Source organism: Hippoglossus stenolepis, chromosome 9 (genome assembly GCF_022539355.2).
Source record: "Hippoglossus stenolepis isolate QCI-W04-F060 chromosome 9, HSTE1.2, whole genome shotgun sequence".
Taxonomy (NCBI): Eukaryota; Metazoa; Chordata; class Actinopteri; order Pleuronectiformes; family Pleuronectidae; genus Hippoglossus; species Hippoglossus stenolepis.
Window position 1 is genome coordinate 14,922,041 of NC_061491.1, and position 19,866 is coordinate 14,941,906.

The 19,866-nt window shown below is 44.5% G+C and overlaps 1 protein-coding gene across 1 annotated transcript; it reads left to right on the forward strand.

Annotated features, from left to right (window-relative positions):
- Positions 1–64: 64 nt before the first annotated feature.
- On the forward strand, positions 65–18,672 carry epg5 (ectopic P-granules autophagy protein 5 homolog (C. elegans)). Its single transcript, XM_035165703.2, has 45 exons — positions 65–277; positions 994–1,632; positions 2,326–2,586; positions 2,667–2,865; positions 2,974–3,110; positions 3,206–3,313; positions 3,393–3,466; positions 3,627–3,735; positions 4,183–4,297; positions 4,376–4,526; positions 4,624–4,785; positions 4,875–5,032; positions 5,186–5,337; positions 5,784–5,924; positions 6,015–6,176; positions 6,272–6,394; positions 6,481–6,743; positions 6,825–6,965; positions 7,095–7,239; positions 7,485–7,682; positions 8,011–8,118; positions 8,222–8,344; positions 8,502–8,668; positions 8,767–9,003; positions 9,085–9,208; positions 9,340–9,484; positions 9,673–9,844; positions 9,980–10,142; positions 10,248–10,390; positions 10,511–10,667; positions 11,093–11,287; positions 11,376–11,589; positions 12,124–12,311; positions 12,440–12,647; positions 12,753–12,828; positions 13,251–13,354; positions 13,468–13,643; positions 14,488–14,712; positions 14,799–15,008; positions 15,281–15,425; positions 15,614–15,856; positions 16,086–16,299; positions 16,443–16,661; positions 17,054–17,168; positions 17,284–18,672. Exons 1-45 carry the CDS (start codon positions 224–226, stop codon positions 17,464–17,466), a joined length of 7,746 nt encoding a protein of 2,581 aa, XP_035021594.2. The 5' UTR covers positions 65–223; the 3' UTR covers positions 17,467–18,672.
- The last annotated feature ends 1,194 nt before the right edge of the window (positions 18,673–19,866 follow it).

The following is a 19,866-nucleotide window of genomic DNA, read 5'->3' on the forward strand; positions in this document are numbered from 1 at the left end:
ATCAGAGGGGTTTGTGTACAGACACTGACCGTGTTTATCTGGACACTGCAGCCTCCAGCTGCTTATCACAGGAGGCACTCACTTACTGCTCCAGCTTGTTTATTATGGTGGTTATTTGTTTATGTGAGTACAGCACATGTACTTTATATGTGAGAGACCTCGGTCCGCTGGATGTCAGTGGGATCTGACGTGCGAGGAAAGCTGGGATGAGCTTTAACTAAAGATGGAGGCTGTGAGACCAAAGAAGACCAAGGCCAAAACCAGCGGAAAGTCTCAGGTGATTAAACCAAGTTCTTTACACTCCTTCTTCACTTTCTTCTTCACTCTCCTATTGGTCTGATTAATGACAGGACCCTCCAGTCTATCAGAGTCAAACATACAAACACAAAAACAACTCAGAGTAACCTATCCAACTTTTATACCTTGAGAATTTATATCTTATTATATCTTCATCTTTGGGCCCTAAAACAAAAAACAACACAGCTGATGACTGACACATTGTGCTGATACCTCATGACTAACTTTTTTTTGCCATTTTCACCGCGATAATTGCTCTTTAGTCACATTCCGTTTGTCACAGATAGAAAACTACAGCAGTGGTGGAGTTGTTATTCGCTTGTCAGGTCATCATGAAGTGTCACCAAAAAACTGGATGTAGGTTGTAGTGGGTGTTGCGGTCATGTGAGAGATCAGTAAAATTAAATAAATACTTTTTTGTTTTGTATTCCAAGTTCACTTTAGAAAACATGTAATTATTTATTTTTCTAAGAGTTTTGTTGTTTCGGATAGTTGCAGTAATGAAAGTTTGTAAGGACTTGTTTGGTGAAATGTAAATAAAAATGTGATAAGGAGATCAATAGAAATCAATAGTCCCTATCGCATAAGACCTTGTTTTTTTTACGTTTCAAAGAAAATGTCCATATCTAATCATGTTTGAAATCTTTGAAACCAGGATTTCATGAGAATTAGCATTTTATTGTCTTGTGTTTTCAGCTGATCCGGAAGCAGAGGCAGTCAGGGGAAGAAAAAAGAGCCACCGCTCCTTCAGCAGTGTGTGATGAGGCCTCCACCACTGGCTTCACTGACATCCCCCTCAGTCTGCCCTACCAGGAGCCAGAGAAGGAGCAACAGGAGCCTGCTCAGCTCCCTGAGACCACAGCACAGCAGCCCTCTGACAAACAGAAGAGCTCCTCGTCGCAGACTTTATCCACTTCTGTGTTAACTCCGACTTTACAGTCATCTCTCAGCTTGTCAACAGAGACGTCACTGAAGGAGTCAGAAAATGAGAAAGATGACCATAACAGAGTTGCAGCTCAGGCGGCTGAACTTCAAGCTGTGCCACACAGCACTGAGCTGGGAAAAGAACCACAATCATGGAATCAGCCTTGTGCTTCAACTCAGTTTGAGGTTCCAAGTGCCCCTGCCCTGTACCCATCTCTTCCTGCACTGGAGGAGGGTCTTGTGATGCAGCTCAATGTGCAAACTGTGAAAAATGTTGCAAAGGGACCTGCAGTGCTGGCGCTTCCTGAGCAGGAATCCTCTCCTCCGAGTTTGGAGCCTCTGGAGTCTGTGGCTGAACTTTCCAGGAGCAATCTTTACCCAGAAATACCCAAGACAGCTCCAGAAATTCAGGTACTGTCCCATACCAAAATAAAACATGAAGCTCTACAATGGATACAGACTGAATATGGTTAGTTAAATAGTTTATAATAAATGTGCCTGTTTGTAGTGAAACACGTCAGTATCACAAAGTCATGATTTTTTTATCCGTCAACCACAAAGATAAAATAATAATTATAATCTCAGTGTTTAATTGTATTGTATTCTCTGTTCTCATAAAAAGACATTTAAACAGATTTCAGAAACAAAAATGTCACAAAATATGTATTAACATGATAATAGCCATTTTTATGTTTATGTCATGTTTACCGGGCGGCTGCAAACCAGAAGGTTGGTGGTTCGATCTCCGGCAGCTCTAGTCTGCATTCCGAAGTGTCCTTTGGCAAGACACTGATTCTTACAATGAACACTTAGTGTATTGAGTTGAAACAGGTTGAATTCATATTTTCTCTTTTGAAAGTTGCTCATTAGATGAAGTGAACAACAATCATGTCTGTTTATTTGGTCATGGTAACAACATTATCAGTGATTTTTGTTTTAAGAAAAATCTACACCAACAACATTGTATCAGTAAATATCAAAATTAAAGTACTTAGTCAGAATAATGTGATGTATGATGGGTCAGTATTGCTCGAACCCCAAGTGTCTTTGCAAATTCACATCCGTTGATTTGGAAACTGTCTTTTTAACTTTTTCCTTCTGCAGCCATTCTCACTGGAGCAGCTCAGCGTGTGGGAGCAGGGTGGAGGTTTGCGAGCGTGGTTAGAAGGTGTCGAAGTGTGTGCAGCCCAGTTCTGTGCTCTGGCCCGGCAGGAGAACCATGAACTTACTGAACTGCTGCAGAATTACTGGCGCTGCCGCAGACAGCTGACCCAGTCTCACACGCAGCTACACACACAGACGTCGGACTGCAAGAGCACGCAGAACCGACTCTGGAGCTTCAGAGATGAACAGCTCACACTTCAGGTAAGATAAACATATATATTTAAGAACTGTAAAGATCATCTGCTGTTATACCACCTTTAACATGAGTTCCTTCCCCACAGGGTGTGTGTGCAGACCAGTCTAAGGTGTGTGGGTACCACCGCTTCCAGCAGGCGGATTTCAGTCAGAGTGTGTTGGCTGAGCTGAGCAGACTGTTCGAAATCCGCAGTGAGCTGCTCCATCAGAAGGTGGCGCTGCATGCATATACTGCCCTGCTGTCACGCCTACAGGTGGAATCCTACTTGTATCGTCTCCTGAAAGGTGAGAGACTTATAAATCACACTTGCCTTGAAGTAGCAATAACATGCATGAACTAATGTTCAGTGACGACACCACATCAGTTTGGTCTCGTTTATTTTTTGTTTTCAGATTGTTCTGGCAGCCAAACACAGCCTGGTTCTCTCCAAACCCTGAAAGAGGCCATCAGTGTCCTGTTTAGCTTCACACGCAGAGTCCTCGATGACACACAGTTCCAAACAGACATCCATCACTGGCTGGAGAGATTGGTATTCACACACTAACCCCATTTCTTACTCCATCTTCCGGCGGTCGAGGTATCTTGTTGGTACGTTTGTTCACGAGGGTCTGATCCACTCTGCAGGTGGCCGTCCTGCTGCATGTTGGGGGGTCAGGAGAGCATCTGTACCTGCTGTGCCATCTTCTCTGCTGTCCTGCTGGAGTTGGGAAGTGGTCCGCACCCTTCCTTCAGGTTATTGATTTATTGTTGTGTTGTTTAGTTCCATAGTTGTGCAAACAGATGGCTGGAGTTTTCTTTTTTTCTGCCTCAGATTCAAGTTTTTGGAAACACCTGTGGAGTGCAGGACTTTATGCAAGCTCTGGCCATTCTAATGTCACCTTCCAGGTAAGTTCAGAAGCCCCTTCAACAAAGAGTCTTTTTTACCTACTCAATTAGAACTTTCCTTACAGGTTTAAGAATATGGTTTTACATGAGAATCCAAGTCATCCTCTCAGAGTCTTGCAACCTCACAGCTCTAACCAGTGGCTTCTCTGTTTATAATCAGACACCGTGCAGAGTTTCTGGGACACATGAAGCCATGTGAGAGTCAGAGCTCCTCAGCTTCTGGACCTGAGTCTGGAAACTGGACCCTCGTGGACGAAGGTGGTGAGGAAGTAAGTGTAGGGAGGCAATGGTTCCATTCTGAGAAAATAATGAAACGTGAAAGTTTGTATACAAGATAGAAGAAATTAAAAGTTGATAGTAAAAAACTAAATAACCACAGTCATTGTGAAAAATATATTTTTCTTATTTCCTTCACCGATTGTGATTAAGTTAAATGTCACTGTAGATGATCATCTTTAAAACCGAATGTTCTGATCTGCTGAGTCACATTTGAAGCTGTTGGATAAAAGTGCCAAAGGAGCACCTGTGGTCATTTAAATATCAGTCTGCATTTTTAAACCACGGCTGCTGCCTAAGTTGTTGCTTAGGAACCACTTGGTTGGAAGACACCGATATATTAGCCTAAACATATTTAAAAATAGAGGATGACTGATTTTCTTAAATTAGATCAAAATCCTGTCATTTACTTGCACTAACCTTTCGCTCTCTGTGTTTAGGACGAGGATCCAGAGAGCAGCTGGCTGCTGCTCTGTGAGGAAGACCTGATCTCCTTGCTGACCCAGTTCCCCTTCCAGCAGCTCTACTCACACATGCTTGGCATGAGCAAGCAGGGTACAGTAGTCTGTCTGTCCTTCTGTCTGCTGGTTTGAAACACTCACTGTATGAACTGGCAAATCCCTCTGTTTCCAGGTGTGTATGAGCCTCAGGCCTACTCCAGTCAGAAGATGATGCGTGTGTTTGCCTTTGCTTCCTCTCTCATCGAAATCCTGGCGCTCGGACTTCAAACCTACAACAGAGCGCGATACAGACAACTGGTCAAACGAATAGGACACATCATACGGTCAGTTCCTGCTCACACAGCAGGTTACAACACTGTTACCATCAGAAGATCCATGACATTAAAGTCTGTGTTGTTTGTCTTCTTTCCTCTCCCTCAGAATGACAGTGTGTTATGTGAGTGATCACTGGGCCCAGTATGTGACTGTGGCTGGTGCAGCTGGATCCAGCTCTCATGTGCACTCTCTGTCTTTGGACAAGCTGCAGCTGGAATATGACCATCTCTTCCTCAGAGCTGTTTTACATGTCCTCAGAAACAAAAGGTGATGAATTGGCCTCGTGTTTACACCTTGACTGTAAATCATTCACTTTGTGGACTTTTGTATTTCTATTTTGTTGTCCTCTCTCACAGGTTGGGGATTTGGTTGTTTATGTCTGAGATGCCGTACGGGACTTTGTCGAGCTCAATGCTGTGGAAGGTGCTTTACGTCATGCAGAGCGCAGAGACAGCAGGACAAGGAACACTCAGCGCTGCACCGGACACACACACCTGCATTCAGTCGCTCAGAGGTAACAGAACACACACTTAACCTGCGCAAAATATAATCTTTTTATTTTATTTTAGTCTCCTGTGAAGCACTCTAGAAATTAAGCTTATTATTATTTAAAAAAAAATATTTGGTGCTTTTGCTGCATTGTTATAAATGAACGTCTCTGTCACAGACCCAGAGCACCAGGTGAGATTTGAGCAGTGGCTGTGTGAGGTGAACAGCTCGGACGGAATCTCCCTCCTCACTGCACTCGCGCACATGGCTACACCCACTCAGCACTGTGACCCCACCTTCATCACTACAATCACTCTGCTGATTTACCAGGTAGGGAGTGGATGCAGCCTGAATTATACTATAACAGATGTGTATAAGCCATTAAAAGAAAAATCTGATGTTAAACACAACAGATTCTGTCTCAGTTTTACATCATTTATACACTAAATTAACATACTGGAGCAAATATTGACTGAAGGAAAGACTTTGTGAAACATCATAAACCTGAATTTGCTGTATGAATAATGGATCTGTTGTTTTTATCTCAGTTGTTTTATATGGAAATTACATGAAAATAGATTAATCCACTTTCATCCACCGTGAAACATCTCTTCCGTTGTTCAGTTGTTTTCTGAGGAGTGTAGAATAGAGAAACAGATACAGTTTGAAGGATAAAGTGATTAACACTGGTTCAGATTCATTACCCTGTCCCCTTGGATACAAGACATATAGTGGCTAACTTTTTGTTGACGTCTCTTTTCTTGTTTTTTCCTCAGGTGGCCTATGTGAGCACATCTACCAGAGAAATATACTCTAAGGTGGGCAGGGAGTTGCTGGCTGCCATCGCAATAGCCCATCCCTATGTTATTTCTGTGCTCCTGGAAAAACTCAGAGAGACGATACAGACTGTAGGAATGGTCAGTATTACTATTCTATGCAAGTGGATGTGTATTTATTAGAAAAATATATAATGTAATCAGTCTTTCTGTGTGATTTGTGTGTGTCAGGTGGCTCTATACCTGTGTAAAGAGCTGCCCCTGAGTCTGTGGCTGCCGCTGCAGGAGGAAATATGTGTGATCGGAGCCTGGCTGCTCCATCATCCTCTTTCTGCTGTGGAGAACCGGCTGGCCTGTGTTATCCTGGAGGGTCTGAACTGGGGCTACGTACAGGTAGTGGTCGGAGCATCAGATAATACCTTCCTGAGAGTCTTGACAGCACAGTTGTGAGTTTGTAATGAAACAACTAAACCTGTTTCCTCTCGCAGGATGGCTCCTTGGCCCTGTCTTCGTCTATCCACAGTGAAGTGGCTCTGCTGGTGGCGGAAGCTTATCAGAAGTACCTTACTGACAAACCATACAGTGGCCTCATATCAGAGGGCATCAAACAGGTGACACGTCCGCTTGTCAAACACACACACATCTAATCTGACCGTGGCTTCATTCATTAACATTAGTTTACATTTCCTCTCCTCAGGTGTCTTACCTCGCCAGTGTCCTTCGTCTGGGTGTATCGGCTGAAGCATCCTTCAGTCAGTGGGCGTGGCAGCTGCTGTTAAGGCTGAAGCTCCATGGCAATGATCAGAGTCCTAAAGGAGCCTGGTCAGTTCCTGCTCTGGCGTCCAACCCACCTCCAGAGCTGACGCACACTCCCAGCATGCATCCTGTTGTCAGGGCTGTAAAATCAGGCATCCCAATTGGATGCTACCTTTCCATTGCCATGACAACCGTGGGACACAGGTTTGTACTTGTACTAACAGGATATTTATGGCTGATTTGCCTGTTGAATTTGAATTAAGTTAATATCCTTTGATTTTTCAGCCTTGAACACTTTTGTACTGATGGAGTTGGTCTGTTGAAGAGTCTGATTCAGTCTCGACACCTGAAAGCTGCTGTGCATCTGCTGGACAACATTCTACCCCCAACGTACCCGCTCAGCTTTTACCTGCTCAACAACTCTCAGTAAGACGGAAACACCTTTTTAAACACAGCCCACAATAAAATCAGAAATAATAGGTATTAATTATATCAGCTACTGTATCTCACTTTCACTTTTTGTTGTCTCTACTCTCATCCTACTGTTAATGGCAGGTTTGTAAGTTGTATGCAGCTGTTCCTGCAGTACGACAGCGTGTGTCCTCAAGGTGTGACGCAGCAGGTCACTCACCGGGTCGCACCGCTGCTCACAGGAGCCACCTACGGAGACAACGTCAGACTGCTCAACAGTGTCATTCAGGTTGGTCACTGAGAGCTTTTGATACAAAAACAAGATAATTATTAATATCCTATAATGATTAGAAGGACGAAATAACCTGTACAATTATTGTCCTTTAACTACTGTTCAGTCAGAAATAAAGGAAATATTGATCTGGGTTAAATGTTTTAATTAACGTCATTTTGTAAGAATGTTGTATATGTTTTCTTATCTTATACATCCTCTCCAAGTCAAAGATAACACGTTAAGATGCTTTTATCTTCCAGAGTCACGTTGGGGAGAGTTCACAGCCCGGTCGTGTCGGACCTGCAGCAGTGCTGGAGTTTTGGGTGGGAATTCTGACTCAGCAGAACCTGTGGTACAGAGACAAAACCGTCCTGTTCCTCATGGATCAGATCTGCTGTGCTGCATTCACACACCACCAGAAGGAATGTGTGCAGAAACTCCTCTACCAGCAGCACAAGGTTTTTACTCATTATTTTATAGTATTGCATTATTTTGGGACTCTCCTTGGTCACAAAGGTCCAGACGTATGATTTTATCACTGTCAATTACCTCATGTGATTGGTGGGTTACACATTACAGAAAGAAGAAGAGCTTAGTGGTGATTTATGCTAAAAAGTAAACCTAAATATTGTAATGTTAAGCGGAAACTAGCAGGCTATCATTGATTAACAAGTGAAAGGTTTTCATCACGTCGCCTTGAGGTAAAATGCGCTACTTATGCAGAAGAACAGTCACAGTGACACCAGTAATGTTTGTAATTTTTTTCCATTTTCATACCTCATGCAGAATGCCTTGGGTTACCATGGAGATCGGGGTCTGCTCTCCTCTCTAGTTGGCTGGATTGCTGGAAACGCCACACCCTCCTTCATAGAGGGCCAATCCCTGAGTGCAGAGGTAAAGTTCCCCAAAGCGCAGTACGAACAGTATGAGCAGGTACTGAGGCTCGTCTCAGTAAAGCACTCTGTCCTGAGAGACTGTGTGTTTTGTGTGTTTGTAGGTCTGGTTCGCCTGGCTGGTGCTAAACATGGAGGGAGTGTTTGAAGAAGATTATCAGCTGAGACGCTGTGTTGAACATGAGCTCTTGTCAGAGCCAAGCATCTCCCCAGAACAAGCCTTAAAGGTATACTGACAAACACACAACAGTTATACATACTTTATTACTTTCTTGCAAAGACAATGCGCAGTATCATGGTTGTGAGTAGTCTGGTCTACTGCTGGCTTATGATCCTGGGTATTGTATGTAGCTGGTGTTAACAGTGTGTTTTTGTCTGAGCCAGAGGGCGCAGCAGAGGCTGAAGTTGCCGGTAGCCCCATCTCTGCAGCGGCTGCAGGTGTACCGCTGGGCGTGTCAGGCTTTAGTCACGCCCCCTGACCACCCACTCCTTCCTCTGATATGGCAGAAGTTCCTGCAGCTCTTCCTCAGGCAGCCTGGGCCTGAGTACGGGTAAGATGCACCCACAAATATTACTACTCCTAACCAGAGAAACCAGGAAATAACCATGTGCCTCTTCTATGTACCTGTTTGTGTATGTTGTCCCCCAGGCTTGCTGCAGGCGGATGTATCGGGCGAAGGTTCTTCCAGGCTTCATCTAATGCGGCGTTACTCAGAGATTTGAGACAGAGAATACAAGTGGTGTCAGACTTCCATCATGCTGCTAGTCAGGCCCTCAGGGTGCCCCCGCTGCACACACCCTCATCAGACAGCCAGGGTGACGAAACCCCCGACAATCCCCATCCCCCTTACCTCACCTCTCCTCAGCTACACACAGAGCTGGTCAGGTGGGTCTCTCATGCTTAGACTACATCCAAACATTTGTATGTTTACAGGGTTTCAAATCTCAGCTGACTGGTTGTCTGTAGGTTGTTTGGTGTATTCGCTGTGTGGTTGGATGACGAGACTCTGCAGAAGCAGGAAGTTTACATCCCCTCCCTTCCTGCAGAATATGAACCTCACAGACTGGCACAGGTCATGCAGCGGCATCAGGTAGGGGATATGTCTTATTATTATTATGTGTTTGTATTCACAAATACAAAGTACTGTATGTTAGTTACTCAAAGAAGCTGTTGTTTGTTATATCATACCGCTCATTTGCGTGTTGTTCTGTTGTTTTGTAGGAAATGTGGCTTGAGTATGTTGACCAGGAACGTCTGCAGTATGATGAGAGGGAGGTTTTGTCTCTGTGGGAGAAGGTGCAGAGTGAGCCAACGTTCCTACAGGCTCAAACCCCCGGTTTCACTGACTACACCAGCACCAACAACGGTACAAACCTTAAACACACGAAGTCTTAAATCTAGCAGAGGTTCATATGCTTTAGAAATATTGTGTTAATAATATTTCCCTAGCAAAAATAACAAGTAACTAAATAATAATTGCCATTTCTTCCTGTTTGCATGAAAAATATTTTTTATTTAGTTTTTCAGTTGTTTTAAATTGTGCTGTGTGTGCAGCTCGGGAGCGTATCCTGTCCAACCTGCAGAAGCATCCAATACCTCGACCAGCTCCAGAGCTGCAGCAGCAGAAGGCTCCAGTGGCTGAGGTACCAACCACCTGCTTCACTGACTCTAAAGGTGCTGTTGAGCTAATGAGGCAGGACCTCTGCATTCTGCAAGACCAGGCTAGGTATATGGACATCATACACACATTATATCATAATCAGTGTACACATGCATAAACATTGTTTGTTTGTACACACACACAAAACAAATGTTATACAAAGCCACCCTCAGATTCTGAAATACTTGGTCTTGGTGTCAGGACTGCAGTGGCGAGTGAAGCCCAGCAGGTGGCGATGGAGCAGGAACTTCTGGAAAGCCTCCCTCTGCTGTATAAGAACCGATCAGAGCAGGTCACCATGGCCCTGGAGTGTAAAGGAAAGGGAGGGATGCCATGCCAGGGACCTGCAAACATCACCGTCACAGTACATCCACTTAAACTGCATATTTTTCACATCATGAGATACCACTGTGAAGTCTTTGCCATGGTTTGTTAATCTGTGTGTGTTTGTGTTTGTGTATCCACATAGTGTGAGTGTGTGCAGAGACAGGAGGCAGTACAGACTCAGATAACTTCCCTGCGCAGGGACATCAAAAAACTCCAAACCGACGCCATGGCTCCTCCTCCTCAAAGTCTGGCCCAGGCTGCTGTTCACACTGAGAACTTTATCACGTCAGTATAAACAGATTATTCTACATCACTGTAAAACACATTTGGGAGAAAAAAACAAGTGCGCTATTTGATTAAAACAGGTTGGTTTAACTACAGTGTGATGTATAATTATGTGCTCAGGGCGCTGGTGAATATGTACAAGGCACAGAAATCTCCTGTGGTGCAGCATGTCGGCGTGTCAGCCTTTTACCAGGTGGTCTCCTTTGTGTGTGAGGACACACTGCGACATCCCCCAACACGCCAGTACCTCTCCTCATGTGTGGAGATACTGGGACAGGTGTGTGTGCACACATACACAAGACTATTACACATATGTGCTCCACAGCGGCTCCAGTAGCCTTATACTAACACAAACCTAACAACAGACCCAAAGCATTGTGTCTTATTGAATCAGAAATGTTACAGCTCGGGTATTTTAATATTCTGGCTCCCTGCTCCCTGTTCTGCCCTTGAGACTTGACAAGCAGAAAGTAAAGCATTTGAGGCTGTCACTGTACGTTTGGGGAAACCACATCATATGGATATAGACAGCCTGTTTATTCTGACTCATGCAGGATAGTGTGGCAAACCTTCGTTAAAACCTGGTGTCAGGGCAGAGTAGGACAGGTGCTAACTGGAACACAGACAGAAACAGAAAGAGGACTGACAGATAAGTAGAGTACAGATGTGAGCAGAGCTGAATTAAATCTTATTTGTGTGTAGGTGTTTATCCAAGGCAACGCAGACGAGTGTGGTCGCGTCCTGAAGACCATCCTGGAAGAGCGGCGTCTTTGCCCCCTCATTTCCCCCTTCTTCACCCCTAACACTGCACCCGATCAGCTCGTCTTCCTCTACCAGGATGTGGTGACGTCCCTACACCTCGACAGCGCTGACGTCATTTTCATGCTCCTCACGAAGGTCAGTCCAGACACAAATGCAACACACTGAAGAAATATATTCTGTGCATCTACAGTCATCCAGTTACAGCAGCATCTTCCACCTGCAGTTCGACTTGTACCAGTGGCTGAGTGAAGCCCATCCTGTGTTTTCGGAGAGAACCCGCTTGCTGGAGTTGATCCACGGAGCTCTCTGTGTCTGCGGCAGAGATCCGGAGCCCGAATTTCTCATACCTTTTCACCTTTTCACCAAACACTGGACGTGGCTGCTGCGCCACCATTTCCCTGATCACTACAGTGACTGCCTGCGTCTGCTTATGACCAGTAAGAGCGTGTGCGTGTGTGTGTGCGTGTGTGTGTGTGCAATCATTATCCAGGTGAATTAATGACAAAATCATTAATAAAGGAAGCCACAACTTAACTCATCATTTACTCAAACGTCCTTGCTGATTAAACAACACACAAAGGTTAAACCACATCAGACTAAACACGAGTCCTGAAGGAAGAATAACTGACAGAGAATTACTTGAGACAAATCTGTCACATACAGTAGCAGCGTTTCATTGTCTTTTATGTTGCACGTTGCCTGTTAAAGCACTTAGGGGCTGCTTTGATAAGTGTTCTTGTTCCTCCATCAAGTGATTCAGAGGAAACACATTCATCCTCCTCATAAACGCCTCCTACTCATCTTCCCACCAACAAAAGATTAAATAAATTAATGAATGTCATTAGCTGAATCATTCCCTCAATCTACGGGATCATGTCTGAGATTCTGTATTTTATATGAAGAATGTTGATTTTAGAAGTTTGATGTGCAACTTCTTTAAAAAAAACTAAGTTGTTACTTACCCTCACCAGGCTCGTCAAACCAGTTACTGAGTCCAGAGTGCTGGAAGGTGACTCTGCGAGTCCTGGGCTGTTTACCTCCGTCCCGCAGCTCCAAGAGCAAAGCCGAACAAGCCCTCGGCACCCCCGATGTCCCCGGCCGTGCTGCTGGGGCCCAAGCATCTTCCTACAGATCCACCGTCAGCCTCTCTCCTCAGCAGGTAACTCATGCTAATGTTGCTCATATTAGATTCAGTCTATGGCCCTCGAAGAAATGTAATAAACATGAGCAATTGTGTCATTTGGACTCAATCCAACAATTCTGTTTTGTTTTATTGGTTGCTAACAGGTGGACGAGACAGTTGACTGGCTCAGTGATTACTTCCTGCGGAGTCGTCTCAGTAAGCCAGACCTCCGCAGCTTCGGACTCTACTCTGCCTGGACTCCGTACATCACTGAGGTCGTTTCCCTCTGGGATTATTTGATTAGTTGTCTAATCAATGTGCAGCTCAGTGCCTGTGCCAGAGAGTCAGTGGGCAGCAGCAGAACAATGAAAGGTAAACACCAAATGTCAGCATCCACTGATTGCCACCTTTGTTTTGTGAGTATTTCATATTGTTAGCTGCCATTTTGACAGAGAAATGTCTCTTCCATTCTCACAGCTCTGCAGGACCTGCACAGTAAGATTGTGAAGTTATTCAAGCCGTGGATCTTTCCTGTGGACACAGATGACGGCGGGTAAGCATTAACACCTTAGCTGAGTTATAGATGGTGGAAAGATGTGAGACAGATGTAAGACAGACAATAGAAGCTCCAGAGACGGCAGCAGATAAAAAATCTTTATTGTCCTTTTTATCCGATGTAATCCTTGTTTCTTTTACAGGTGAAGAGCAGATGTTGATCATGTTGTATTTGTGTTTCCTAATGAACCAACTGTGAGAGATTATTTTATCCATGAAGCAAAATCAAAACGCAAACATGACACTGCTCAGAGAGAAGATTAAATGTTTACTGATGCGTGTGAGGAATGAGTCATCCATGTCCATAATGCAGCCAGAAGTTTGTGCTTTGATTCCCCTGGTTCATGCAGTAGGCAGTTAAATGCTTTCAAGTGCAAATGAAACAAAGACAATGTCAATATCAGTGTTGCTTTGTCTCAGTAATCTCAGGTGTTACCCGTGGCTGGAGACCGATGCGAGTGCAGCAGCCAGTCTGGTTGGACTGTACGCTCAACTCACTGACACGCTGCATCACAGATTCAGAGGTGGGACCTCAGAAGTGCCGCTTTCACACATGAGTGACTGTTCAAGTGCTGCTCTTCTGTGTTGCCTGGGCTGTTCAGGTTATTTTTAACGTGCATGTGCTGGTACGTTGCAGATCGTCTGCTGCCTGGTCAGAGAGGGGCTCTGTGGCTATGTATGATGCAGTACTGTGAGAGCTGCACCTCGCCCCGAACACCCGAGTACCTTCTCTACCTGTACCACACACACCTCCACAGCCTGCCCTGGAGACACCTGCACCCTGACACTCGGATCATGGAGCAGCTCTTCAATGTGAAATACCCCCCCAACACTGCACACTGATCTAGACATTCATTACACAGGGGAGCTTGTTAATTTGAGACCTCGGTCCTGGGCCTCACGTCCTATTATTAGCCTCGCTTCACGTAATTTTAGACACAGGAGCCACGTGGGTCCCACATGCCTTTATACAGGCTACTATACACGTTTTAAAAATATTTAATGTTATTAAAACGAAAATAAAATCACAAAGACGATGATTAAAACATACCAGAAAAGGTACAGAAGTGAGGCAGAGGAGGTAAAGAGAAGGCAAACTGCACTAAGTTTACACTTCACCTCACACTGTACAGCCACTAATTGGGCACTGAAGCATGTATTTTTAATTCACATGCTCTTTTAAGATGGACGTTTTATCTTATCTATTATATTAACAATAGACGGGACTCAGGGACAATGTGTCTTTTCCTTTTAGTTTTTGTTTGTGAGATCTCCTCTAGTCGTTTATCTTATTTGGTGATCCCAGGGAAACAACATCTCATTCTGCCTGCACTACTGTTATACGTCTGGTAAAATGACAATGAATTCTGATTTGATTTGAAATTTTCATCTCTCATTCCATTTTATTTCTTTGTTGAGGTCTCTTCAATTAAGTTTAATATGTTTCAACAGATTTATAGTCCAAAATCTTCAAGAGCTGGATTATCAATTTAGTCATACAGTAAATGTACTGCTTATAGTCGAACATAAAATGGATCATCAGACGTAATAAATATTCTCAGTACAGTCATTTGAGAGTCGAGAGGATTGATGTGTCTGTAGGTTTGTGTTTGGACTGCAGATTTGTGTTTATTTTCTCGCCTTGCTCTGTCTGCAGGTGGAGAGAGGAAGTCCCAAGAGCTGCTTCTTGTTTATAGGAGAAGTGTTGTGTGGGGTGAACTGGATCAGCGTCCTGAGTGACCACTTACAAACACCTTCTGCATCCATAGCATATCCAGCTTTACCGGAAGCGCACCCTCAGAAGGAGTCACACACCATGTTAGTCTATCTGCTCTACATGCTGGTGTTTCTGGCAAAGGAGGAACAGCTCCTGAGTCGACAGGCGAGTCCAGACGATGTTAGTTACAGGCTCGGACATCTTAGTTTTCTTTCACTGATCCTCCAGTTTCTCTCCTCCTCTACCTGCAGGACTCCCCTCTGCTCGGCCTGTTGGTCCAGTCCTCCTCTCTGCCCTGGCATCAGCTGGACCTGTCCTCATACCAAGGCATTCTGGGATATGTCAGCACCCACTACCCCCCCTCTTTGCTGCTCAGCACTGAATCTGCCCCTCAGCTGCTGTTGAAGTCACTGCGCAGTGCTGCCGGGCTCCACCCTCTCTCCAATGAAGCTCCACACCGGGTGAGACAATAAAGTGCTGTTTGTTTTACATATGACAGATTGATCAATGTAAAGCTGTAAAATCCTGACAAATGTTGCTGATGTAGCGTTATACTATACACAGGGCTGCTCTGAGATGCAGCATGGTGTTTTTGTTTATTTGATTTTACCAACTTCATTCTGAGAAATAGCCTCAAGATAGTAACTACTAACTATAGTAAGAAAAATATGCATGAAAAGCTGTGGAAAAAGATACACTCAGCATAAACCATGATCTGTTTTTCGTCTGTCAGGAGGAGACACCGAAGGCCGGAGCATACGTGTGCTGGTGTGTGCAGACTTTGACGACTCTGGAACAAGGAGGCAGCATCCCCCTCAGCAGCCTGGAGGCTCAGCTGGAGACTCTTCTGGAGGGCATCGTCACATTCAACCCACCAGGTGAGATGTCCTCGCTGTCACCTTTAACAACATGGCCACACATGGAGCAACCCGATAGCGATCGTGCCACATGGGCAAAAATGCACTGAGCAGCGAGTCTGCAGTTTTACTCATGGACAGCTGGAGTGAGAAAAAAAAAAATTCCCACCCATAAGTGGTCATCGTTTATCCACATTTTTCCTTTGCAGACACGGATTTGGAGCAGAGACACATGGCGTTCTGCAGCCTCTTCAGCGACACCCTGGCTTTGCTGAATGGCGTTGGCGTTTCAACAGGCGAGGCACTCGCTGCTCATGTCATTACCTGGCTGGACAGGAAGGGGAGGGGTTTCCCTATTCTGCCTCTTCTAACAGCTTGCACCCGTTGTCTCGCATCAGTACGGCACATGACACGCATCATGGAGGCATCCATCACAGCGTACTTCAACCATGGTAAGCAAAGTAACACCAATGTTATTTAACTGAGGATTAGTTTTGTGTGTATAGTTGTTGCCTTAAGTCTTTGTGTGATTTCTTTACTGCCAGCAAGCCAACTGCAAGTTGACCAAAAAGTTGGTTTACTCCTTTAATTTTCTCTCTTTCATATAGACGGTTAAATGTGACGTCAATGGTTTAAACATTTCTCCTCCCACTGTCTGCGTCTTTGTTTCTCCATGTTAAGCTGATGAGGAGTCTGTAGGTTGGAGTCCCGTGTTGGCATCGCTGCAGGTCCCTGAGCTCACTGTGGATGACTTCCTGTCTGAGAGCCAATCAGGAGGCAGCTTCCTGACGCTCTATGCCTTCGTCCTGCAGCGCCTTATCTCTGAATCCACAGCAGCCAATGAGAGACGGACTCTGGCTCTAATTAACTCATGGACCATTCAGGTCTTCCCAAGGTTTGCCCCGCCTCATAATCTAATTTCATGTGGCTAAAATGTCTATTATTTAGATTTTCCAGATTGTCTTTGACAATATGTTGCAGCTTGAGTTTCAGGCATAGTAACCAGTATATGAGCTGTGATGTCTTCTGCCTGTGCAGTGGTCCAGGTGACGAAGCCAAGCTGTTTCTCTGGTGGCACAAAGCACTGAACCTATCAGTGGAGCAGCTGCAGCCACAGGCCGGCCTGACTGAGGTGTCGGGAATCGTCTTGGGTCTGTTGAGGTTGCAAACCAGGCTGCTTCAGCTGGGAGAGGAAAGACTGAACTCTGGGCTGCTGGGTGCAATTGGCCTGGGAAAGAGGTCTCCTGTTTCTAATAGGTAGGTTCACATGCAATTTTATTAACAAACTGGAATGGTAGAGCGCATTCCTCGGCCAAGGCCCAACAGTTGCCTTAAATTCAATCAAGCTGCACCGAATTTCAAACACTCATAGATATCAGTTCATGGGTCTGATTATTTTCATCAAGATCCACAAATTATTATCTGGGAAAATGTGGGTTGAAAATCCTCAGAATCTTAAAGAAAGTGAAAACAAATTCCTGGCTCTGCTGTCGATCCAGATCGGCACCAAAATGTAATCAACCGACGAACAAAGGGACGGGGGTGAAAACGTAACCTCCTTGGTGGAGGTCATGAAAACACCTTTAGGCTAAATAATACTTGCCACTGTTGATAAACCAGCTGTTAATGTGTATCTCCTGCACGTCCAGGTTCAGGGTGGTGGTACGCAGTCTGGCAGCGTTCCTGTCAGTCCAGATACCATCAGAGACCGAGCTTCGACTCGAGCCCACCAGTGACTTGCAGCTCTCTGCGAAAGCACAGCAAGTATGCAACACAGGCTGCAAATACAGTGTTTTAATGTTCTACTCTGCAATTATCTCCTAAAAATAACTTTGTGTTTCGCATGTTTGTTTTTTTTGTTTTTTTTTCGTGAATGCAGACGTTGGGGATGTTGGAGGTGATGTGCGGCAATAAGCAGTACGCCGAGTTGGAGGACTCTGTGAATAAGGCCGTCCAGTTCATCCGCTACCCAGGACACTGTCTCAAAGATGCACCCCGACTTCTGGCCCTGCTTGCCAACCTCCTGTACCCTGAACTCAGATACCTGCACATTATCCGTTGAAACTGACTTAACCAGACACGTATGCTGGAGATTGAGAGGATGTTACCTTTCCGTGACAAATACAGTGACAGTAAACGTCTGCTCTGCACAGACACAAATCATGCTGGAGCACAAAGTTTCCAAGTATTTGCACTGGTACTGAAATGCTTTTACTATTATATCAACAAGCGCAACAAGAGCAAGGGCTCTGTGAGACAGAAAGTGACTGCTCATCAAAGCTTTCTGTGCATTCATTAAACAAAAACATCTTTTGCCCGATAAAGTACAGACTACAGTGACGAACCAGCCAATCAGGAGCACAAGAAATGCCATGTGCTGAGCTCGGACTAGTTCTCACGCGTGTCTTTTCTTCCCTCATGTTCATGCTTTGTTGCTTTTTAAACAAGTTTTAAACACCATCCGTTCTGTTCTTGATTTGAGAGAATGTTGCACATATTTATTGAAGAAGAATTCACGAATCAGAATTCAGCTCCGTACTTTAGGTGTCAATTTCACACCTGTGCGTGGAATCTCACAGAAAAAAGTTGAAGGGTCCACAAATTATTTGGAGGAAGTTGACGGACAGGTCTTATAGGCTTATTACTTTAATAGTACCTTCTTAAAATGGGGAGGGAAGGAATACCGGGGGGTGGGGGGGGGTGGAGCTGGAGCTGGTTGACTAGGTTCAATGACTGAGCTACAATCTGAAACATCTCCATCCTTAGTACTGTATACAGATCAAAACAGTGGCTGCCTGTATGAAGTGAAGTGATGTTTAGTTCCAGAACATTTGCCAGTATTATGTTTATGTTCAGCCAATAGTGCTTTGCTTGTTTCTGCCAAAGACATTTTGTTTTTATCTGCTCAGATGCTTAAACCCTCTTGACCACGTGCTCACCACCTGTGTCTGTAAGGTTCAAAAAGCACACACACTACATAAACACACCAGAGAATACTTACAAAGTGCTACACCACTCGGCTTCCTTATAAAGTAATCTGTGCCCTGTGATACAAATTACTAATTCCAATAGAATTAGTAAATATCTATATCTGGACTTGTATAGACGCATATGGTGGCATTTGAGGATAAAGGCAGAGTGTAATCTAGATTGAGCTGACTGTACGTCCAAAATTTCATATTTTAATTACCCCATGTCATTTTACCTCCTTTGTTGCTCTGTGCCGTCTCAATAATAACTCTGCTGCACCTCTGCAGCCTGAAGCTCGCCTTATTGCCTGTGTTATTTGGTGCCTGTGAATGTCAGAGGCGTTTCTTTTACGTGAGTCAGTGAACAGGAATGGGTCTGTAGGGGCTGCACAAAAGAAAAACAAGAGTTCAGTAAAGGAGAAAAGGGTCTCACAGCTGGTATTTAACAATGCAGCTCTGTGATCTTGGACCATATGTTATACATGGAGAAGCCTCTCGGGGAGCAGGAGGGCTGATCTAAAACACCCGGGACAGGTCACATGGGCAGACACCTAAGTGCTGAGACGCTCATGGATTGAGACGTAAGGAACAAGAGCCAGACAGCGATTGGGGACACAATGCACTGAAATTAGTATTCTCTCTGCATAATGCTGCAGATGGTCAGATTGATTTAGAAAGTGTTAAGATTAAAATCTAGGTTTTCCTTTGAATATTTGTTAAGACTAAAATCTATGTTTTCCTTTGAATATTTGTTAAGACTAAAATCTATGTTTTCCTTTGAATATTGTTAAGACTAAAATCTATGTTTTTCTTTGAATATGTGTCTGTGAAGATGGCAATGAAACTGAACTAAACAAGTGCAGTATGTTGGACAGGGGTGGGGCAGGGGCAGTTTGGGCTGAATATGTGGGAAAATGTGCGGCCTTCACATAGTGACTGATAGTAGCCGTTGCTGGCTGGTTTTAATCTTGAAGTTGATTGTTGTGTGTGGGTGTGTGCGTCACATCGCAGTTCAGTCTTGCACCTGTCTGATAATGCCTGTTTGAGAAGACTGTACATCTGTGGCATACAATACACTGTACTTTAACTTGTTCTCATACCTAACTTACTATATTACAGCATAAACTCCATTAGCTTTATTTCAAAAATCACACATAGATGAATGCACTGTTTTCTTAAAAAACTGTGACATACCCTTAGAAAGAATTCAAGCAGCTGCCACTAGGGTCTGAAGGACAGATAGGAAAGGCGTTGTTTTGTCTAGAAAATGCGCATGCCATACTGAAAGCTCACAAGCTGTCAGCCGATTCAAGGCTTGTTTTAAAACACCAAACCAAACACTGTCAGAATGTAAAGATTTGTCCCAGCTACTGTCAAAGGAGGGACGAAACTGGGAGCGGCTCCTCATCATTGGCGAATTCCAGTGCCTTGAGGCTGGGACCAGCCTGTGCACTAGCCACGTGACTCCTGCTGAAGTTCTACCTATTATTATA